This window comes from Bos indicus x Bos taurus, chromosome 1, assembly GCF_003369695.1.
Source record: "Bos indicus x Bos taurus breed Angus x Brahman F1 hybrid chromosome 1, Bos_hybrid_MaternalHap_v2.0, whole genome shotgun sequence".
Classification (NCBI taxonomy): domain Eukaryota; kingdom Metazoa; phylum Chordata; class Mammalia; order Artiodactyla; family Bovidae; genus Bos; species Bos indicus x Bos taurus.
In genome coordinates, this window is record NC_040076.1 from 45,692,632 (window position 1) to 45,711,542 (window position 18,911).

An 18,911-nucleotide genomic window follows, 5' to 3' on the forward strand; every position below is an offset into this window, starting at 1 on the left:
TCTACAATAGGTCCTAGCTGCAGCATGTAGGATCTTCAATCTTCATTGCAGCATGCAAACTCTTGGTTGCAGCAAATGGGATCTAATTCCCTGACTGGGACTCCAACCAGGGCCCTCTGCATTGGGAAAGCAGAGTCTTAGTCAATTGGACCATCAGGGAAGTTCTCACCTAAGCTTTTTAGAATCATCCAACAGTCTATTTACAAAATGTCCCCTTCTAAGCTATGAATTATTACTCTACTATTCATTTAATGTACAAGGGAAAATAGTTGCTGATTGATGTACTCAAAGTTTAAAAATTATCACTCCCAGAAAATAAAAATTATATCACATTTCTTCTGTAGTACTTATCATACACGTAAAAATCTGTAATTATGAAAAAAAAAAAATCAGCAAAACCACAATAGAAAAAAAATTTTTTTTCAAATTTTGTTCGATTTAAATTTTTCAACAAAAGCAGTTTTTCAATGAATGCATAAATATTAAACTTGGCTAAATTCAAAACTCAGGAAAAAAAAAAAATCACTTCTCAAAACATGGTGTCCTATTTTTAGATTCTAGAAACTGACAGCTGGAATGAAGGCAATGTTTTAGTTTCTTTTTTCATAATTTAATTTTAGTATTTCTTGTCCTTCAAAAAAAAAGGGGGGGGTGCAGGAAATAAAAATATGCTACCACAAAACATGCCTCTTTGGCACAAGGATTATTTTGAACTGAAAGCAACTGAGAGTAGATGCCAAAAAGGCTCCCTGTCCACTCATTGCTTGCCTAAAAGCAGGTTTACACTATTTATCACCAGAGACTCTTTATCAGCCCAGGAATATAATTCACATAACAAGCCTTACTAATCAAACATTATCTCCTATTAGTTTCCCCCATATACGTTCTATTCCACAGTTCGCCATCCTTGGAATAGCAAATCTTTTTCCTCTGTCTTATCACTTCTCTAGAAATTTATTGTCCTTTGTTAATACATTATATAAGCCTAAGCTGTAACTACTCCTTTGAGTTACTCTTTATAGGATTTCTCCCATGTATATGCACACTGCATGTGTTGAATAGATTCTGTTTGTTTTTCTTTTATTTATCTGTATTTTGTCTGTCCAATTATGGCCCCAGTCAGAGAACCACTGCGGGGTAGAGGTTTGTGTCCTTCCTCCTCAAGGACAAAATAAATGAACACATCACAGAAAAGACACACGAATAGCCAATATGTATGTGAAAAGATGCTCAATATCATTAATCTCATTTTTCTGGTCTTTTAAAAACAGTTTGTCTTTTCAAAAAATGGGAAAGGGAGCAAAATATTTCAACAGATACTTTAGAAAATATACAAAATAACAACAGACACATGAAAAGATGCTCAATATCATCATTCATCAACAAAATGCAATTATTACCACAATTAGATATCACCACATGGGACTTCCCTAGTGATCCAGTGGCTAAGATTCTGCACTCAAATGCAGAGAGCATGGGTTTGATCTCTGACCAGGGAACCAGACCCCACACGCAGCAACTAAGCCTATGTGCTGCAACCACTGAACCCACACAAATAGCCCACATGCTGCAACCAAGACTCAGTAGAGCCAAAACAAACAAATAAAAAAAATTTTTAACATAGTTCTTAAAAAAAAAAAGATATCACTACACATATATTATAAGGGATGATGACAGAGACTGACCATACAAGTCCTGACAGGAAGATTGAGGAAGTAAAACTCTACTGCATTGCTTGTGCAAATGTAAATTGACACAATTACTTCTGGAAAACACTTGGCGGTTTCTTAACAAAGTTGAAAATGTACTTTCAATGACTCAACAACCCATCTCCTAGGTATTTACCCAAAAGAAATAAAAATGTGTCCATATAGGCACTTGTACATGAGTGTGCACACAGCAGTTTTATTCATTGTAGTATTCATTTTACACAGAACTAGAACAAAAATATTTTATATTTGTATGGAAACACAAAAGACCCCAAATAGGCAAGGCAATCTTGAGAAAGAAAAACAGAGCTAGAGGAATCAGGCTCCCTGACTTCAGACTATACCACAAAGCTACAGTAATTAGAAGAGTAGATATTCCTACAAAAACAGAAATACAGATTAATGGAATAGAACAGAAAGCCCAGAAATAAATTCACACACTTATAGTCAATTAGTCCATGACAAAGGAGGCAATAAATACACAATGGAGAAACACAGTCTCTTCAATAAGTGGGGCTGGGAAAACTGGATGGCTATATGTAAAGTATAAAATTAGAACATTCTTTAACACCATATACAAAAAGAAACTCAAAATGGACTAAAGCTCTAAATGTACGACTGGACACTATAAAACTCTTAGAGGAAAACATAGGCAAAACACTCTTTGACATAAATCACAGCAGTATCTTTTTGGATTCACCTCCTAGAGTAATTGAAATAAAAACAAAAATAAACAAATAGGACCTAATTAAATTTAAAAGCTTTTGCATAGCAAAGGAAATCATAAACAAAATAAAAAGACAACCCACAGAATGGGAGAAAATATTTGCAAGTGATGAGACAGACAAGGGATTAATCTCCAAAATATACAAACAGCTCATGCAGCTCTATATTAAAAAAAAAATAATCAAACAACCCAATCAAAAAATGAGTATAAGACCAAATTAGACATTTATCCAAACAATACATATAGATGGCCAAGGAGCATATGAAAAGATGGTCAACATCACTAATTATTACAGATATGCAAATCAAAGCTACAATGAGGTATCATCTCACACTGGTCAAAATGGCTATCATCAAAAAATCTACAAACAATAAATGCTGGAGAGTGTGTAGAGAAAAGGAAACTCTCCTAAACTTTTGGTTGGAACATAAACTGGTACAACCACTACAAAGGACAGTATGAAGATTCATTAAAACAAATACAAAAATAAAAACAGAACTGCCGTATGATACACCACTGCCACTCCTGAACATAAATCAAAAAAAAAATCATAATTTGAAAAGATACACGCACCCCAATGTTCACTAAAGGTCTATTTAACAATAGCCAAGATATGGAGGCAACTTATATGTCCACTGACAGAGGGATAGATAAAGAAAATGTGGTACAAATATACAATAGAATATTACTCAGTCCTAAAGAAGAAAGATCCATCTGCAAAGGCATGGATTGACATAGAAAATACTGTACTTAGTGATACAATTCAGACTGAGAATAACAAGTACTATGTGAATATAAAAAATGATACAAATGAATCTATACACAAAATAGAAAAGACTCACAGAAACAGAAAACAAATTTATGGTCACCAAACAGGAGAAGAAGGAAAAGAGGGACAAATAAGGATTATGAGATTAACAAATACAAACTACCATACATAAAACAGATAAGCAACAAGGATTTATTGTATAGCACAGGGAATTATATTCAATGTCTTCTAATAATCTACAATAAAATATAATCTGAAAACATATACAACTGAATCACTTGGCTATACACACAAAATTAATTCAATATTATAAGTCAATTATATTTCAACTTTTAAAGTTACTGATCACAGATCACCATAACAAATATTATAATAGTGAAAAGGTTCTGAAATATTGCAAGAATTACCAAAATGTGACACAGAGACACAAAGTGAGTAAATGTTTTTTTGAGAAACGGTGCCGATAGATTTGCTCAATGTAGGGTTGCCTGCAACATTCAGTTTGTGAAAAACAGAGATCAGTTCAAGATGGCAGGGTAGAAGACGCGCTCTCACCATTTCTTATGAGAGCATCAAAATCACAACTGCTGAACAACCATCAACAGGAAGACACTGGAACCCACCAAAAAAGATAACCCATATCCAAAGACAAAGGAGAAGTCCCAATGAGACAGTAGGAGGGACACAACTACTATAAAATCAATTTGTAAAAAATGCAGTATCTGCAAAGTGCCAATAAAGTGAAGCACAATAAAACAGAGTATGCTTGTATCTTATGAGTAGTGTCCTTATAAAAATGGCAGAAACAGATATACACAAAAGGAAGACAATATGAAGACATACAGGGAAAATGTGTAAATATGGAGGACTGAATGCCTGAAGAAAAGAGGAGGGAGACATGGAACAGATCATTCCCTACTGCCTTCAAAGGAAGCATAGCCTTGCTGACACCTTGACTCACATGAAATGTAAATAGATTAAGTAACCTAATCAAAGGTAGAGACTGTGAAAGCAGCTTATGATAAAATAAAAAACAAGATCTTCTATGTTCTGAATGTATGTGTGTATGTGTGCCAAGTCGCTTCAGTTGTGTCAAGCTCTGTGCAACCTTATGGACTGTAGCCCACCAGGCTCCTTTGTCCATGGGATTCTCCAGGCCAGAATACTGGAGTGGGTTGTCATGCCCTTCTCCAGGGGACTTTCCCGCCCCAGGGATCAAACCCGAGTCTCTTAACGTCTTCTGCATCGGCAGGCTGGTTCTTTACCAGTAGCTCCACCTAGGAAGCACTCTGAATGTATGTCCCCACTCAAAATTCATATTTTTAAATTCTAACCCCCAAAAGTGATGGTATTAGGAGGTGGGGACTTTGGGAGGAGCATGAGGATAAAGCCCTCATATATGGGATTAGTGCTCATAAAAAAAAAGTTCAAGAGAAGGCTCCTTCCACTCTTTGAGGACACAGCAAAAAGATGTCCATCCGTGAACCAGGAAGCCTTCATCAGATACTGAATCTGGAGGTACTATGATCCTGGGCTTCTCAGGCTCCAGAATCATGAGAAATAAATGTTTTTGTTTATAAGCCACCTACTCTTATAGTATTTTGTTACGGTAGTCGAAAAAGACTAAGATAAGATCCAACTGTATGCCTCGAATAGAGACACACTTTGGACTCAAAGAAATAAATAGGTTCAAAGTAACATGATGGAAAAAGTATACCATGCAAACAGCAACCTTATGACAGGTAGAGTGGCTATACCAGTATTAGACAAAATAAACTTTAAAGAAAAAAATAACATCAAGTGTGTGTAGAAACAATGAGGACTAATTCATTGACAAAAGGGTTAATTCATCAGTGGGATACACTGACTATAAACATGCGTGCGTGCTCAGTCACTCTAGTGGTGTCCGACTCTTTGCAACCCTAAGGACTGCAGCCCACCAGGCTTCTCTGTCCACAGGGATTCTCCAGGCCAGAAAACTGGAGTGGGTTGCCATGCCCTCCTCCAGGGGATGTTCCTCACCCAGGGATCAAACCTATGTCTCCTGTCTCCTGCATTTGCAAGTAGGTTCTTTACCACTAGTGCCACCTGGGAAGCCCGACTATAAAATACATATATAATAATAAGACGACAAACTCATTAAGCAAAAACTAACAGAAAGGAGAAATTAACAATTCAATAATAATAGCTCAACATTTAAAACCCCTGTCTTGATAGAACAATGGGACAAAAAAATTCACAGAGGCTTGAATAACACTATCAACCAACTCAATCTAAAAGGCATCTAGAGGCACTCTAATAAATAGAAACAAAATGCACATTCTTCTCAAACACATGGAACATTCTCCAAGAAAGACCATATGCCAGGCCACAAACAAACCTCAGTAGATTTACAGGAAGTGAAATCATATAAAACATTCTCAGATCACAATGGAATTCAATTAACAACAACAGAAAAGTCATCAGAATGTAATGTACAGCATTGTGACTATGGTTAATAATACTATAATGTATATTTGAAAGCTGCTAAAATATAAAACTTAAAACTTGTCATCACAAAAAAATTGTGACTGTCAGTGATAGACGTCAACTATACTTATTGTGGTGATCACCTCACAATATATACAAGTGTAGAATCATTATGTTGCATACCTGAAACTAATATAATGTTATATGTCAATTATATCAATAAAAGAATATCTTTGAAATTTAAAAATACATAGAAATTAAACAATACACACTTTCAAAGCAAGTGAATTAATCATACCAGAAACTAGAAAATACTTTTGCTTAAAAAAAGAAAATCACAAAACACCAAAATTTATGAGGTGCACCTAATAGAGTGCTCAGAATAAAATTTAAAACTAAACACCTATATTAGAAAAGAAGACAGATAGATCTCAAATCAATAACCTAACTATATATCTTAAGAAATTATAAAAAAAAGCACAAACTATGTCCAAATCAAGAAGAAAATAAGATTATAGTGGAAATAAATGAAATTAAATATAGAAAACCTGCAGAGAAAACTGATAAGACCAAAACTTGGTACTTCGAAAAGATCAAGAAAATCTACAATTATCCAGGTAGACTGAACCAAAAAACAAAAAACACTCAAATTATTAAAATCAGGAATGAAAGAACAGTCATCACCAGCAATATTGCAGAAATTTTAAACAGTGATAGAATACTATGAACAAATGTATGCCAACAAATTAGATAACTTAAAATACACAAATTCCTAGAAAAACAGAAGCTGCCAAAACTGACTCATTTTTAAAAAGTAGAAAATTTCAAAAGACTTATAACAAGCAAAAATCTGTATTTGTGTAATTTGAAAGCTTCACAGATACACACACATATGCATGCAAGCACATTCACCACCAATAACCAAATGGCTTCACTGATGAATTTTATCAAACACTTAAGAATTAATCACAATCCTTCAGAAACTCTTCTGGAAAACAAAGTAAGACAGAATACTTTTCAGCTCATCTTAAAGGCCATTATTAGTCTCACTCCAAGGCCAGACAGAGACAACATTAGAAAACAGCAGATTATTTTCCCTTCTGAATACATACATAGATATCCTCAATAAAAATCCTAGCAAACTGAAACCAGTAACAAATAAATGGGATCATAAATCAAGATAAAGTGGGATTTATCCCAGGAATAGAAAGTTGGTTTAAGATCTAAAAATCAATTTATGTAATATATTATATTAATAAAGGATACAAATTATATGATATAAATGCAGGAAAAACATTTGACAAAATCAACACACATTCATCACAAAAAGCCTCCAACAAATTAAGAACACAAAGGAACTTCCTCAACACAAAAAAGGGCATGTCTGAGTCTATTTAAGCTACAACAATACATCACAGACTCAGCAGCTTACAAATAGCAAACATTTATTTCTCACAGTTCTGGAGGCTGTGAAGTCCAAGATTAGGGTGCCAGTCAACACGGTCAGCTCTCGGGTGAAAGCCCTCCTCTGGGCTGTAGACTGCAGACTCCTCAAAGTGTCCTCATGTGGTAGAGGGCACCAGGAAACTCTGAGAAGTCTCTTTTATAAAAAGAGCACTAATCCCATTCATGAGGGCTCTACCCTCATATCTGAAGCACTCCCTCAAAGACCCCACCTCCAAATATCATCACATTGGGTATTAGGATATCAGTATACGGATTGCTGGAATATACAGACATTTAAACCATAGCAGGGAATCTATAAAAAACCTATAGCTAACATCATACTTAATGGTGAAATACTAAACGATTTCCCTCTGAGACTGGGAACAAAGCAAAAATTTCTACTCTCACCACTTCCATTCAGTTCAGTTGCTCAGTCGTGTCTGACTCTTCCATTATACGTTGTATATTCTAACTAGGACAGTCAGGCAAGGGGGAAAAAATTAAAGGCCTACAGCTGAAAAGGAAGAAGTAAAGTCAAATTTATCTGCAAGTGACATGATCTTGTATATATATCCCAAGCAATCTACTAAAAACTTCTAGAACTACTAAGACAAACAGGGTCACAGTATATAAATCTGGGCTAATATATATAAATCAATGGGATTTCTATACACTAGTAATGAAACATCTGAAAATAAATTTAAGAAAACATTTCCATTCATAAGAGCATCAAAAGAAGAAAATACTTGGGAATAAGTTCAACAATAAATGTCCAAGACACACTGAAAGTTATAAAATATTGTTGAAAGAAATTGAATAAGATCTAAATAGATGGAAAAATATATTCATGAACCACAAGACTTAATTTGTTAAGATGGCAATACTTTCCAAGTTGGTCTGCAGATTTTCAACATGTCCTCCATCAAAATTGTTGGCTGTTTTGCTAAAAATGACAACTTGATTGTAAAATTCAGCTCCTTAGCTCCTCCCCTGGTGGTCCAGTGGTTAAGAATCCATCTTGCGATGCAAAGGACATTGGTTTGATCCCTGGTCTGGGAAGATCCCACATGCCGAGGAGCAGCTAAGCCTAGGCATCACAACTTCTGAGCCAGGGCTCTAGAGCCCACAAGCTGCAACTATTGAGCCCATGTGTCTAGAGCCTGTGCTCTACAACAAGAGAAGCCACTGCGATGAGAAATCCATGCACAGCAATGAAGAGTAGTCCCACTTTCCACAACTAGAGATAGCCCAAAGACGCATCACAGCAACAAAGACCCATCACAGCCCCAAAATAAAATAAATAAATATTTAAAAAAAATAAAATTCAGCTAAAAATGCAAAAAGCCCAGAACAACCAAAACAATTTTGAAAAGGGACTTCACTGGCAATGGTTAAGTCTTCATACGTCCTCTGCAGGGAGCATAGGTTTGATCCCTGGTCAGGGAACCAAGATCCCACATGTCACGTGGTAAAGCCAAAAAAAGGTTTTTTTAAAAAATTGTTTTAAATCTTGAAACTACTATAAAGTTGGAAGACTCACATTTTCCGATTTCAAAACTTACCACAAAGTTACAATACAGTGTGCAGTACACAGTGGTACTGAGGTAAAAACAGACATATAGATCAATGGACTAGAATCTCAAATCCAGAAATAAACCCATATATTAACGTTAACTGATTTTCAACAAAGGTAGCCAAGAAAAACTGGTACCTCTTCAGCAACTATTGCTGGGAAAACTGCATATTCACAAACCAAGATATAAATTTGGATGCCTATCTCATGCCATACCTAAAATTAAATCAAAATCGATAAAAGACCTAAATCTAAGAGCTAGAACTATAAAAATTCTCAGAAGAAAACCCAAGAGTAAATCACCATGACCTCAGATTAAGCAACAGTTTCTTAGATATGACAACAAAAGCACAGAAACACAAGAAAAATAGATAAATGGGATTTCATCAAAGTGAAAAAAACTTTTGTGCTTCAAAGGACACCATCAATAAAGTGAAAAGCTGAGTGACAGAAAATACTTGCAAGCCATATATCTAATAAGGACTTGTCTCCAGAAGATGAAAAAAAAAAAAACACCTCTTAAACTCAACAATAAAAAGATAACACAATTTTTAAACAGGAAAAGGATCTAAACAAACATTTCTCCACAGATATACAAATGACCAACAGGCACGTAAAAAGACACTCGATGTCATTAGGAAACATTTATTAAGACCACAATGAAACATCATTTCATACCCACTAGGACAACTATAGAAAAAAAGGAAGGAAGGAAGGGAAGGAGCGAGGGAAAGCAAATATTGGTAAGGACAGAGAGTCCCTGATACATTTATTTACTGAGGGCAGTTCACTTGAAAGGTGAGAATTCAGACTAAATAGCTTACAAAGAGCTCTGATATAAGTTCAAGAATTCCAATTAGTCATCTAACTTGTGCCAACTCCCAATAATTTTAATTTTTACTTTGTTACCATCATTTTTTATTCATTTACTGTTCTTAAAAAATATACTCTTTTGCAAAATAACAACTTTTTAAGCATTTACTGTTATCTAATACTAAAAATTTAGCTCTGAATTCCTTCTAGTAAAAATTGTAATTTGAATCCCACAGCTATCTAATTTCAGCATATCCATTACTCATTAATACTATGACTATAGGACTGCAGTTGCTAACTGGAGCAGTTTTTTTCACTACAGACCACAAATGATGAACCCAGCATTTTAAGGAGTTTATATATAACCCTTGCTTTATTAGATAAATCTTGCCAGATGTTCCAAACACACAAACAAGGAGTTAAGATGACAGAATCACAGAAAGTCAGAGCTTAGATGCAACCATAAAGGCCACTGAAGTCAATCACTGTATTTTAGAAGTTGTGGTAACTGAGACCCAAAAAGGTTAAATGAATCATTCATGGTCACACTCTACATAGCTTAAAGACCATCCTGTGTCACACACATACATGTATCTTACCTTTCTGGTGATATCTTAGAAGTGACAGGATGACCACGTACACCTTTTTTACTTTTATGGTCTAGAGAGAGGACCTTATTTCTTAGGCTCCTTTTCCACTAAGGAAAAAAAAAATGGAATTTGTAATTCAATAATAGAGAACACAACAATTATAAGGCACTTAAATTTTCTTTTTATTTAGAAATTAAAGATAAACAGCCAAACTCATAAAGGTTCACAGAGGGGTAAAAATGCAATCTACAAAAAAACCTGGCATCTTTTGCTGGTGGAGAAACAAAAGCCCACTAAATAATAGAAGAAAGACATTTAAAAATATAAAGGTAACTTTAGTCAGGAAATTGACATTTTAAAATTCAAAAGCTTACATAACCAAAAGATGGTAAATGTGTTTAAGGAAATATAAAAATAATTACATGTCAAATTAAATAGAATCTGCAACTCTGAAGTAACTGCATTTATAAACAACTAGAAGGGATTACACGGAGAAGGCAATGGCACCCCACTCCAGTACTCTTGCCTGGAAAATCCCATGGATGGAAGAGTCTGGTAGGCTGCAGTCCATGGGGTCGCTAAGAGTCGGACACGACTGAGCGACTTCACTTTCACTTTTCACTTTCATGCATTGGAGAAGGAAATGGCAGTGTTCTTGCCTGGAGAATCCCAGGGATGGGGGAGCCTGTTGGGCTGCCGTCTATGGGGTTGCACAGAGTCAGACATGACTGAAGTGACTTAGCAGCAGCAGAAGGGATTACAACTAATTCCCTATGAACTGTTACATGGAGAAACTTTATGAAAGAGTCAGATATCTTATTAACACTGCTTAAATTTAATCTAACTAGAAACAACAGTTAAAACTGATTTAGTTAATATGCAACAGTGTGAGTCTAGACAAAAAATTATTTATCTTCTCTTTACATTAGTTTCCTTATGTGGTAAGAGTTGTGTGTGTGTGCTCAGTCACGTCCAACTATTTGCAACTCCACGGACTATAGCCCACCAGGCTCATCTGTCCATGGGATTTCCCAGGCAAGAATACTAGAGTAGGTTGCCATTTCTTCCCAGGGGATTTTCGCAACCCAAGGATGGAAACTGCATCTCTTGCGTCTCCTGCATTGGTAGGCAGATTCTTATACACACACACACACATACACACACACACAATGGAACATTACTTGGCCATAAAAAATGAAATAATAACATCTGCAGCAACATGGATGCACCCAGTGATTATCGTACTAGGTGAAATAAGGCAGAAAGAGAAAGACAAATACTTTGTGATATCACTTACATGTGAAATCTAAAATATGACACAAATGAACTTATTTATGGAACAGAAACAGACTCAGGGACATGGAAAACACTTATGGTTACTAAAGGAGAAAGGGGGTAGAGGAGGGAAAAAGCAGGAGTTTGGGATCAGCAGTACAAACTACTACATATAAAATAAACAACAAAGTCCTACTGTATAGCACAGGGAATATACTCATATCCTGTAACAAGCCATAATGGAAAAGAATATCAAAAAGAATACGTATACATCTGTACAACTGAATCACTTTGCTGTCCACTTGAAACTAACACAACAATGTAAATCAACTACAATTCAATTTTTAAAAATACTGTCTTCCTCAAAGAGGTATCTATATATCCATGTTCAAAGCAGCACTGTTCACCACAGCCACAAGGTGGAAAAACTCAAGTGTCCCATCAATAATAATATCAATAATAACAAAATGTGGCATATACGTAAGTAAGGAAATATTACTTACCCTTAAAAAAAAATGAAATTCTGATATACATTACAACATGGATGAACTCTGTGAGATAATAAAAAATACTCATATTGGTCTCTGCCCACAGTTCCTGACACAGAACTCCTAAAATCCTTATAATTTTCTTGGTAATAAGAGCATCTTTTGCTATAATATTGGTTTTAACCCCAATTCTTGTCACAAGGCTTCTAAAACCCTGGTTAATTTCCTAGGTGACAGGAGTGTCTTTTGTACTAATGAAGTGACTCTAGGTGAGCTTCTGGATAAGGGCTAGTCACCAGAAAGACCAAGTCAGTATTATGAGCTTAGAATTCTCATCTTTGCCTCCCATTCCCTGGAGATGGGAGAGAAGCTGGAAACAGAGTTAATTATCGGTCATGCCTATGTGAGGAAGTCTCCATTACAATCCCAACAGTATGAGGTTTGAAGAGCTTTCAGGCTGGTGAAACCCATCCACATACCAGGAAGGCGACAATCCCGCCTCCACAGAGAAGAAACTCCTGCAACTCGGGACCCACCAGACCTTGCCCTATGCATCTCTTCATTTGGCTGCTCATCTATATTATTTATCATGTCCTTTAATAAGCTGGAATATGTACACATGTGTTTCCTTGAGTTCTGTAAACTGTTCTAGCATAAATTAATCCAACCTGAGGAGGAAGTCATGGGAACCTCAGATGTATATCCAGCTGGTCAGAAGCACAGATGACAACCTGGACTTGTGACTGGCATCTGAAGTGGAGTGGAAGCAGTGTTGAGACTGAGCCCATAACCTGTGGGATCTAAAACTATCTCCAGGTAGTGTCAGAATTGAGATAAACTGCAGGACTCCCAGCTCATGTCCCAGAGGACTGTTTGGTGGGGGAAAACCCACACACACGTGGTGGGAGAAGTGTTGTGAAAATGGTAGTAATCTGAGAATAAAGGAGAAACACAGGAGGAAGAGGGCTTTTCCCAAAGCGATGACATTAGGCTAAGTGAAATAAGCCAGTAACAAAAAGACAAATACTCTATGATTCTAGTTATACGAAGTATCTAGAGTACATAAAGATAGAAAATAGCTTGTACACAGAAATAGAAAACAGACTACATCAAACTAAAAAAATGTCTGCACAGGAAAGAAAACCATCAACAACATGAAAAAGTAACCTATAGAACTGGAAAAATTATCTGTGAAACACATATCTGATAAGAGGTTAATATCTAAAATATACAAAGAACTCATACAATTCTATAGCAAAAACATATAATTTTACAATGAGCAGAGGATTTGAACAGACATTTTCCCAAAAGAGACACACATATGGCCAACAGGTATGTGAAAAGGTGCTTAATATCACTAAACATCAAGGAAATGCAAATCAAAACCACAGTGAGCCATCACCTCACACCTGGTAGAATGGCTCTTATCAAAAAGACAAGACATAAAGAGTTGGCAAGGATAAGCAGAAAAGGAAACTCTTGTGTACTGCTGGTAGGAATGTAAATTGGCAGAGACACTATGGAAAACAGTACAGAGGTTCCTCAAAAAAAATTATAAAAATCACCATATGATCTAGCAATTCCACTTCAACTTCTGAGTATTTATCCTTAGGAAACAAATCACTAACTGAAAAAATTATCGACAACCCTTGTTCACTGCATTAATTATTTACAATAGCCAAGAGGTGTAAACAATCTAAGTGTCCATCAGTGGATGAATGGATAAACAAAACATGTTATATACATAAACACACAGACACATGGAATATTATTCAACCATAAAAAAGAAGGAAATCTTGCCATTTGCAATAGCATGGGTGCACTTTCAGGGCATTATATTAAGTGAAATAAGTCAGAGAAAAAATACCGTATGATCTCACTTAGATGCAGAATTTTTTTTTAACTCATCAGTACAGAGAACAGATTTGTGGTTGCCAGATGCAGAGGTTGACAGTTGGGGAAAATGGGTGAAGATGGTCAAAAAGTACAAATTTCCAGTTATAAGTAAGTCCTGGGGATATAATGTACAGCATGTTGACTTAGTGAACAAAGCTGTACTGTATATTTGAAAGTTGCTAAAAGAGTTATGAGATGGTTGGATGGCATCACCAACTCAATGGACATGAGTTTGAGGAAGCTCTGGGAATTGGTGATGGACAGGGAAGCCTGGTGTGCTGCAGTCCATGGGTATAGCAAAGAGTTGGACAAGACTGAGTGACTGAACTGAATTGAACTGAACAGAGTAGATCTTAAAAGTATCATCATGGGGAAAAAAAAATTGTAACTATTAATATGTATGGTGATGAATGTTAACTAAATTTACTGTGGCAATAATTTTGCAATTTAAATATGTATCAATCATTACAGCTTTCAGCGACAGTGAAGCTGGGGAGATTCCAGCCAGGAAAAGAATGTCAGATCTCATGGTCCTCCTAGGTTGTTTTTTTTTTTCAGCTGCACTAGGTCTTCATTACTGCATGCAGGCTTTCTCTACTTGCAGAGAGTGGGGGGCCACTCTCTAGCTGCAGTACATGGGCTTTTCATTGTGGTGGATCCTCTTGTGGAGCTTGGGTTTTAGGTGAGTGGCCTTCAGTAGCTGCTGCACATGAGCTTAGTGATTGTGGCGCATGGGCTTCGCTGCCCTGAGCCATGCGGGATCTTCCTGGACCAAGGATCAAACTGGTGTTCCCTGCATTGCAAGCCGGATTCTTAACCACAAGACCAACAGGGAAGCCCCTTCCTAGATTTTTGACGCTCTCCTGAAGCCCTTGGATAGAATGGCTTGATCCCAAAAACAAATAAATCACAAGTTGTGGTACATACATACAATGAAATATTACTCAGCTATAAAAAGGAACAAAATTTGAGTCAGTTGAACTGAGATAAATGAACCTAGAGCCTGTTATACAGAATGAAATAAGTCAGCAAAACAAGTACATATATTAACATATGTAAGGAATAGAGAAAAATGGTACTGATGAACCTACCTGCAAGGCAGGAATAGAGATGCAGACATAGAAAACGGACTTCCAGACACAAAGGAGTGAGGAGAGGGTGGTCGAACTGAGAGAGTACATTGAAAGGTATACGTTACCATATGTAAAACAGAAAGCTGGTGGGAAGAAGCTGCATAACACAGAATGCTCAACCCAGTACTCTATAACAACCAAGAGGGGTAGAATGGGCTTGGGGGTAGGAGGGAGGTTCAAGAGGGGAGGGACATACATACTTATGGCTGATCCATGATGTTGTATGGCAGAAACCAATACAATGTTGTAAAGCAATTATCCTCCAATTAAAAATAAACTAAGAAAAAAGAAATGTAGTTAAATTCACCAGCTGTGAAAGCCATACAGCAAACTTTTCTTCAAGATTTTTTCTTAAAATAAAGTATGTATATGAAAAAAATTTTTTTTAATTTTAATTAAAATTGAAAAGTATTTTTAATTGTGGATACTTGATCAGTCATGTCTGACTTTTTGTGACTCTATGACGGTAGACTACCAGACCCCTCTGTCGCTGGAATTCCCTAGATAAGAATATTGGGGTGGGTTGCTATTTCCTTCCCAAATTATGTTATATACCTAAAACTAACACAATGTTACATGGTAATTATATCTCAATATCAAAAAATATATCATATTTGGCTCACCAAATATGTGTGGATACTTGATCAGTCATGTCTGACTTTTTGTGACTCTATGACTGTAGACTACCAGACCCCTCTGTCCCTGGAATTCCCTAGATAAGAATATTGGGGTGGGTTGCTATTTCCTTCCCAAATTATGTTATATACCTAAAACTAACACAATGTTACATGGTAATTATATCTCAATATCAAAAAATATATCATATTTGGCTCACCAAATGTACCACATTAATGCAAGATGTTAATGATAAGGAAACTATGTGTGAGGGTAGGGGAGAGTAGTGTAAGTACACAAGTACTGTTTGTACTATCCCTTCAATTTTTTGGTAAACCTAAGACTACTCTAAAAAATAAACTCTGTTAATTAAAAAAAATTAAGTAAACTGACAGTAGCAAGTGCTGGTACCAGAAGTTGCCACACATTACTGGTGGAAATGTAAAATGGTATTCTGGAAATCAGTTTGGCAGTTAGGTATATACTTACCACATGACTCAGGAATCCCACTTCAAGGTATTTATCCTAGAGAGATTAAAACTTCTGCTCACAAAAAACCTGTGTTCTTAATTGCCAAAAACTGGAAACAACCCTTATGTCCTTCAATGGTTCATTTGGGAATGGATAAACAAAATCACTGCAGATGGTGACTGCAGCCATGAAATTAAAAGACGCTTATTCCTTGGAAGGAAAGTTATGACCAACCTAGACACCATATTCGGAGAAGGCAATGGCAACCACTCCAGTACTCTTGCCTGGAAAATCCCATGGGTGGAGGAGCCTGGTAGGCTGCAGTCCATGGGGTCACTGAGGGTCGGACACGACTGAGCGACTTCACGTGCACTTTTCACTTTCATGCATTGGAGAAGGAAATGGCAAGCCACTCCAGTGTTCTTGCCTGGAGAATCCCAGGGACAGGGGAGCCTGGTGGGCTGCCGTTTATGGGGTCGCATAGAGTCAGACATGACTGAAGCGACTTAGCAGCAACAGCAGCAGCAGACAGCATATTAAAAAGCAGAGACATTACTTTGCCAACAAAAGTCTGTCTAGTCAAGGCTATGGTTTTTCCAGTGGTCATGTATGGATGTGAGAGTTGGACTGTGAAGAAAGTTGAGCGCCGAAGAATTGATGCTTTTGAACTGTGGTGGTGAAGACTCTTGAGAATCCCTTGGACTGCAAGGAGATACAGCCAGTCCATTGTAAAGGAGATCAGTCCTGGGTGTTCATTGTAAGGACTGATGCTAAAGCTGAAACTCCAATACTCTGGCCACCTCATGCAAAGAGTTGACTCACTGGAAAAGACCCTGATGCTGGGAGGGATTGGGGGCAGGGGGAGAAGGGGACGACAGAGGATGAGATGGCTGGATGGCATCACCGACTCAATGGACATGAGTTTGAGTGAACTCTGGGAGTTGGTGATAGACAGGGAGGCCTGGCGTGCTGCAATTCATGGGGTTGCAAAGAGTCGGACATGAACTGAACTGAACTGAACTGAACTGAAACAAGCTATTGATATAGTTTGTTATTCATCAACAACAAGGATGAATCTCACTGGCACTAAACTGAGTGAAAAAAACACTCTCAAAACATTAAAACATTACATGCTCCATGATTACACTCATGTGACACTCTGGAAAATGTAGAAGTACAAGGAGAGAAAACAATGTTAGCATAGATTATGGATGAGGATAAGAAGAATCTACAAAGAGGATAGCACCAGGGAATTTTTTGGAGTGATGGAACCATACAGTATCTTCACTGTGATGACAGTCCTATGAGTCCATAAAGATCCTGTGGCTCATAGAACTTTACATCATGAAAAAACTGATAAATAAATACAAACACACATACACTTTTATTACATTGGTGGTTGCAAAAATGTATACATTTGTCAAAATTCAGAGATCACTTAAAATGGATTAATTTAATTATATATAAATTCACTGTCAAATATATTTGAGAATAAATATAAAATATATATTTAAAGGGGCAAAATATTTGGACACATAACAAAAAAGAAGATACACAACAGCTTATCAACATATGAAAATATTTTCACTACTATATATAAATTAGATAATTAATGAGAAACAACTGTAGACCACAGAGAACTCTACTCAGTGTTCCATGGTGACCTAAATGGGAAGGAAATCCAAAAAACAGGAGATGTATGTATAAATACGGGCTTCCCTGCTGACTCAGTGGTAAAGAATCTGCCTCCCAATGCAGGAGATTCGAGTTCAATCCCTGGGTCAGGAAGATCCCCTGGAGAAAGAAATGGCCACCCCCTCCAGTATTCTGCCTGGGAAATCCCAGGGACAGAGGAGCCTAGTGGGCTATATATACAGTTCATGGAGTTGCAAAAAAGTAGGACGTGACTTAGCACCTGTTCAAGTCACATAAAAAAAAAAATGACTTAGCGACTGAACAACAAATGTACACATAGAGCTGATTCACTTTTCTGTACAGGAGAAACTAACACAACATTGTAAAGCAAGTACACTCTAATAAAAAAAAATATGAAAATATTTTACCACCATTGTTCATCAGGGCAAAACAAATTAAAAGTCCCAAAGTTCACCAACAGAAGAATTAGATAAATGAATTGCATTATACTCATATAATAGAATATTGCTCAGCAATAAAAAGGAACAAACTACTAATAGGTAAAAAACAAAAATGAGCTTCAACAACATTTTACTAAGCAAAAGAAGGCAACACAAAAGAGTATACACTGAAAAAAATAGGCAAAAGTATCTTACAAATATAGAAATTAAAAAATTGGTTGTCCAGAACAGGGTGGGAATAGAGACAACAGGCAAAGAAAAGATACAAGGGTAAGGGCAAACTGAACTTTCAAGGCTCATGACAATGCTCTATTTCACTGAGATATTGGCTGCATATGTTACATTAGTCAAAGCTCATCCAATTATATACCTAAGATCTGTTTTATATATCTCAGTAAAAAAAAACCACACAATTAAACAAGTTAAAATTCTGCTAAAGATTATGGAAACTGGCATTTATCCCTTTTTCTTTCATTGAAAGCTACGGTGATGTGTGGGAGAAAACATGAAGCAAGATTTTGGTACCACCTCAAAGTCTACAAACTATGAAGCACATTTAACAAATACTGTTACATCTAAAGCAACAAGGGACCAAGGTAGTGCTGACACATTTGCCACTTCAAATCTCAAATAGGATGTAGATTTCCCAGAAGTTAAGTATCACTATCCTAAAGAAGACATCCAACTAGTGTAGGAAACTAGTCATAAGAAAAGAAAATTTGTCTCTGAGGAGGCTGAGGAGGTCCTGTTTCACTTAGTGGGTCAGAGAGAACAAGAGAAAATACGTTGTTACTTCTAAGGAAAAGAAACCTGCTGAAACAAAGAGGAGTTAAGGAAGAGA

The 18,911-nt window shown here is 36.5% G+C and overlaps 1 protein-coding gene across 11 annotated transcripts in view; it reads right to left on the bottom strand.

Annotated features, from left to right (window-relative positions):
• SENP7 (SUMO specific peptidase 7) overlaps nucleotides 1-18,911 on the bottom strand; it is a 170,799-nt gene that overhangs the window by 97,362 nt on the left and 54,526 nt on the right. For all 11 annotated transcript variants that reach the window (XM_027561898.1, XM_027562138.1, XM_027561836.1 and 8 more), the window contains exon 5: nucleotides 10,106-10,203. In XM_027561898.1, the coding sequence (XP_027417699.1) occupies nucleotides 10,106-10,203 (98 nt within the window). The remainder of the gene's footprint in view (nucleotides 1-10,105; nucleotides 10,204-18,911) is intronic.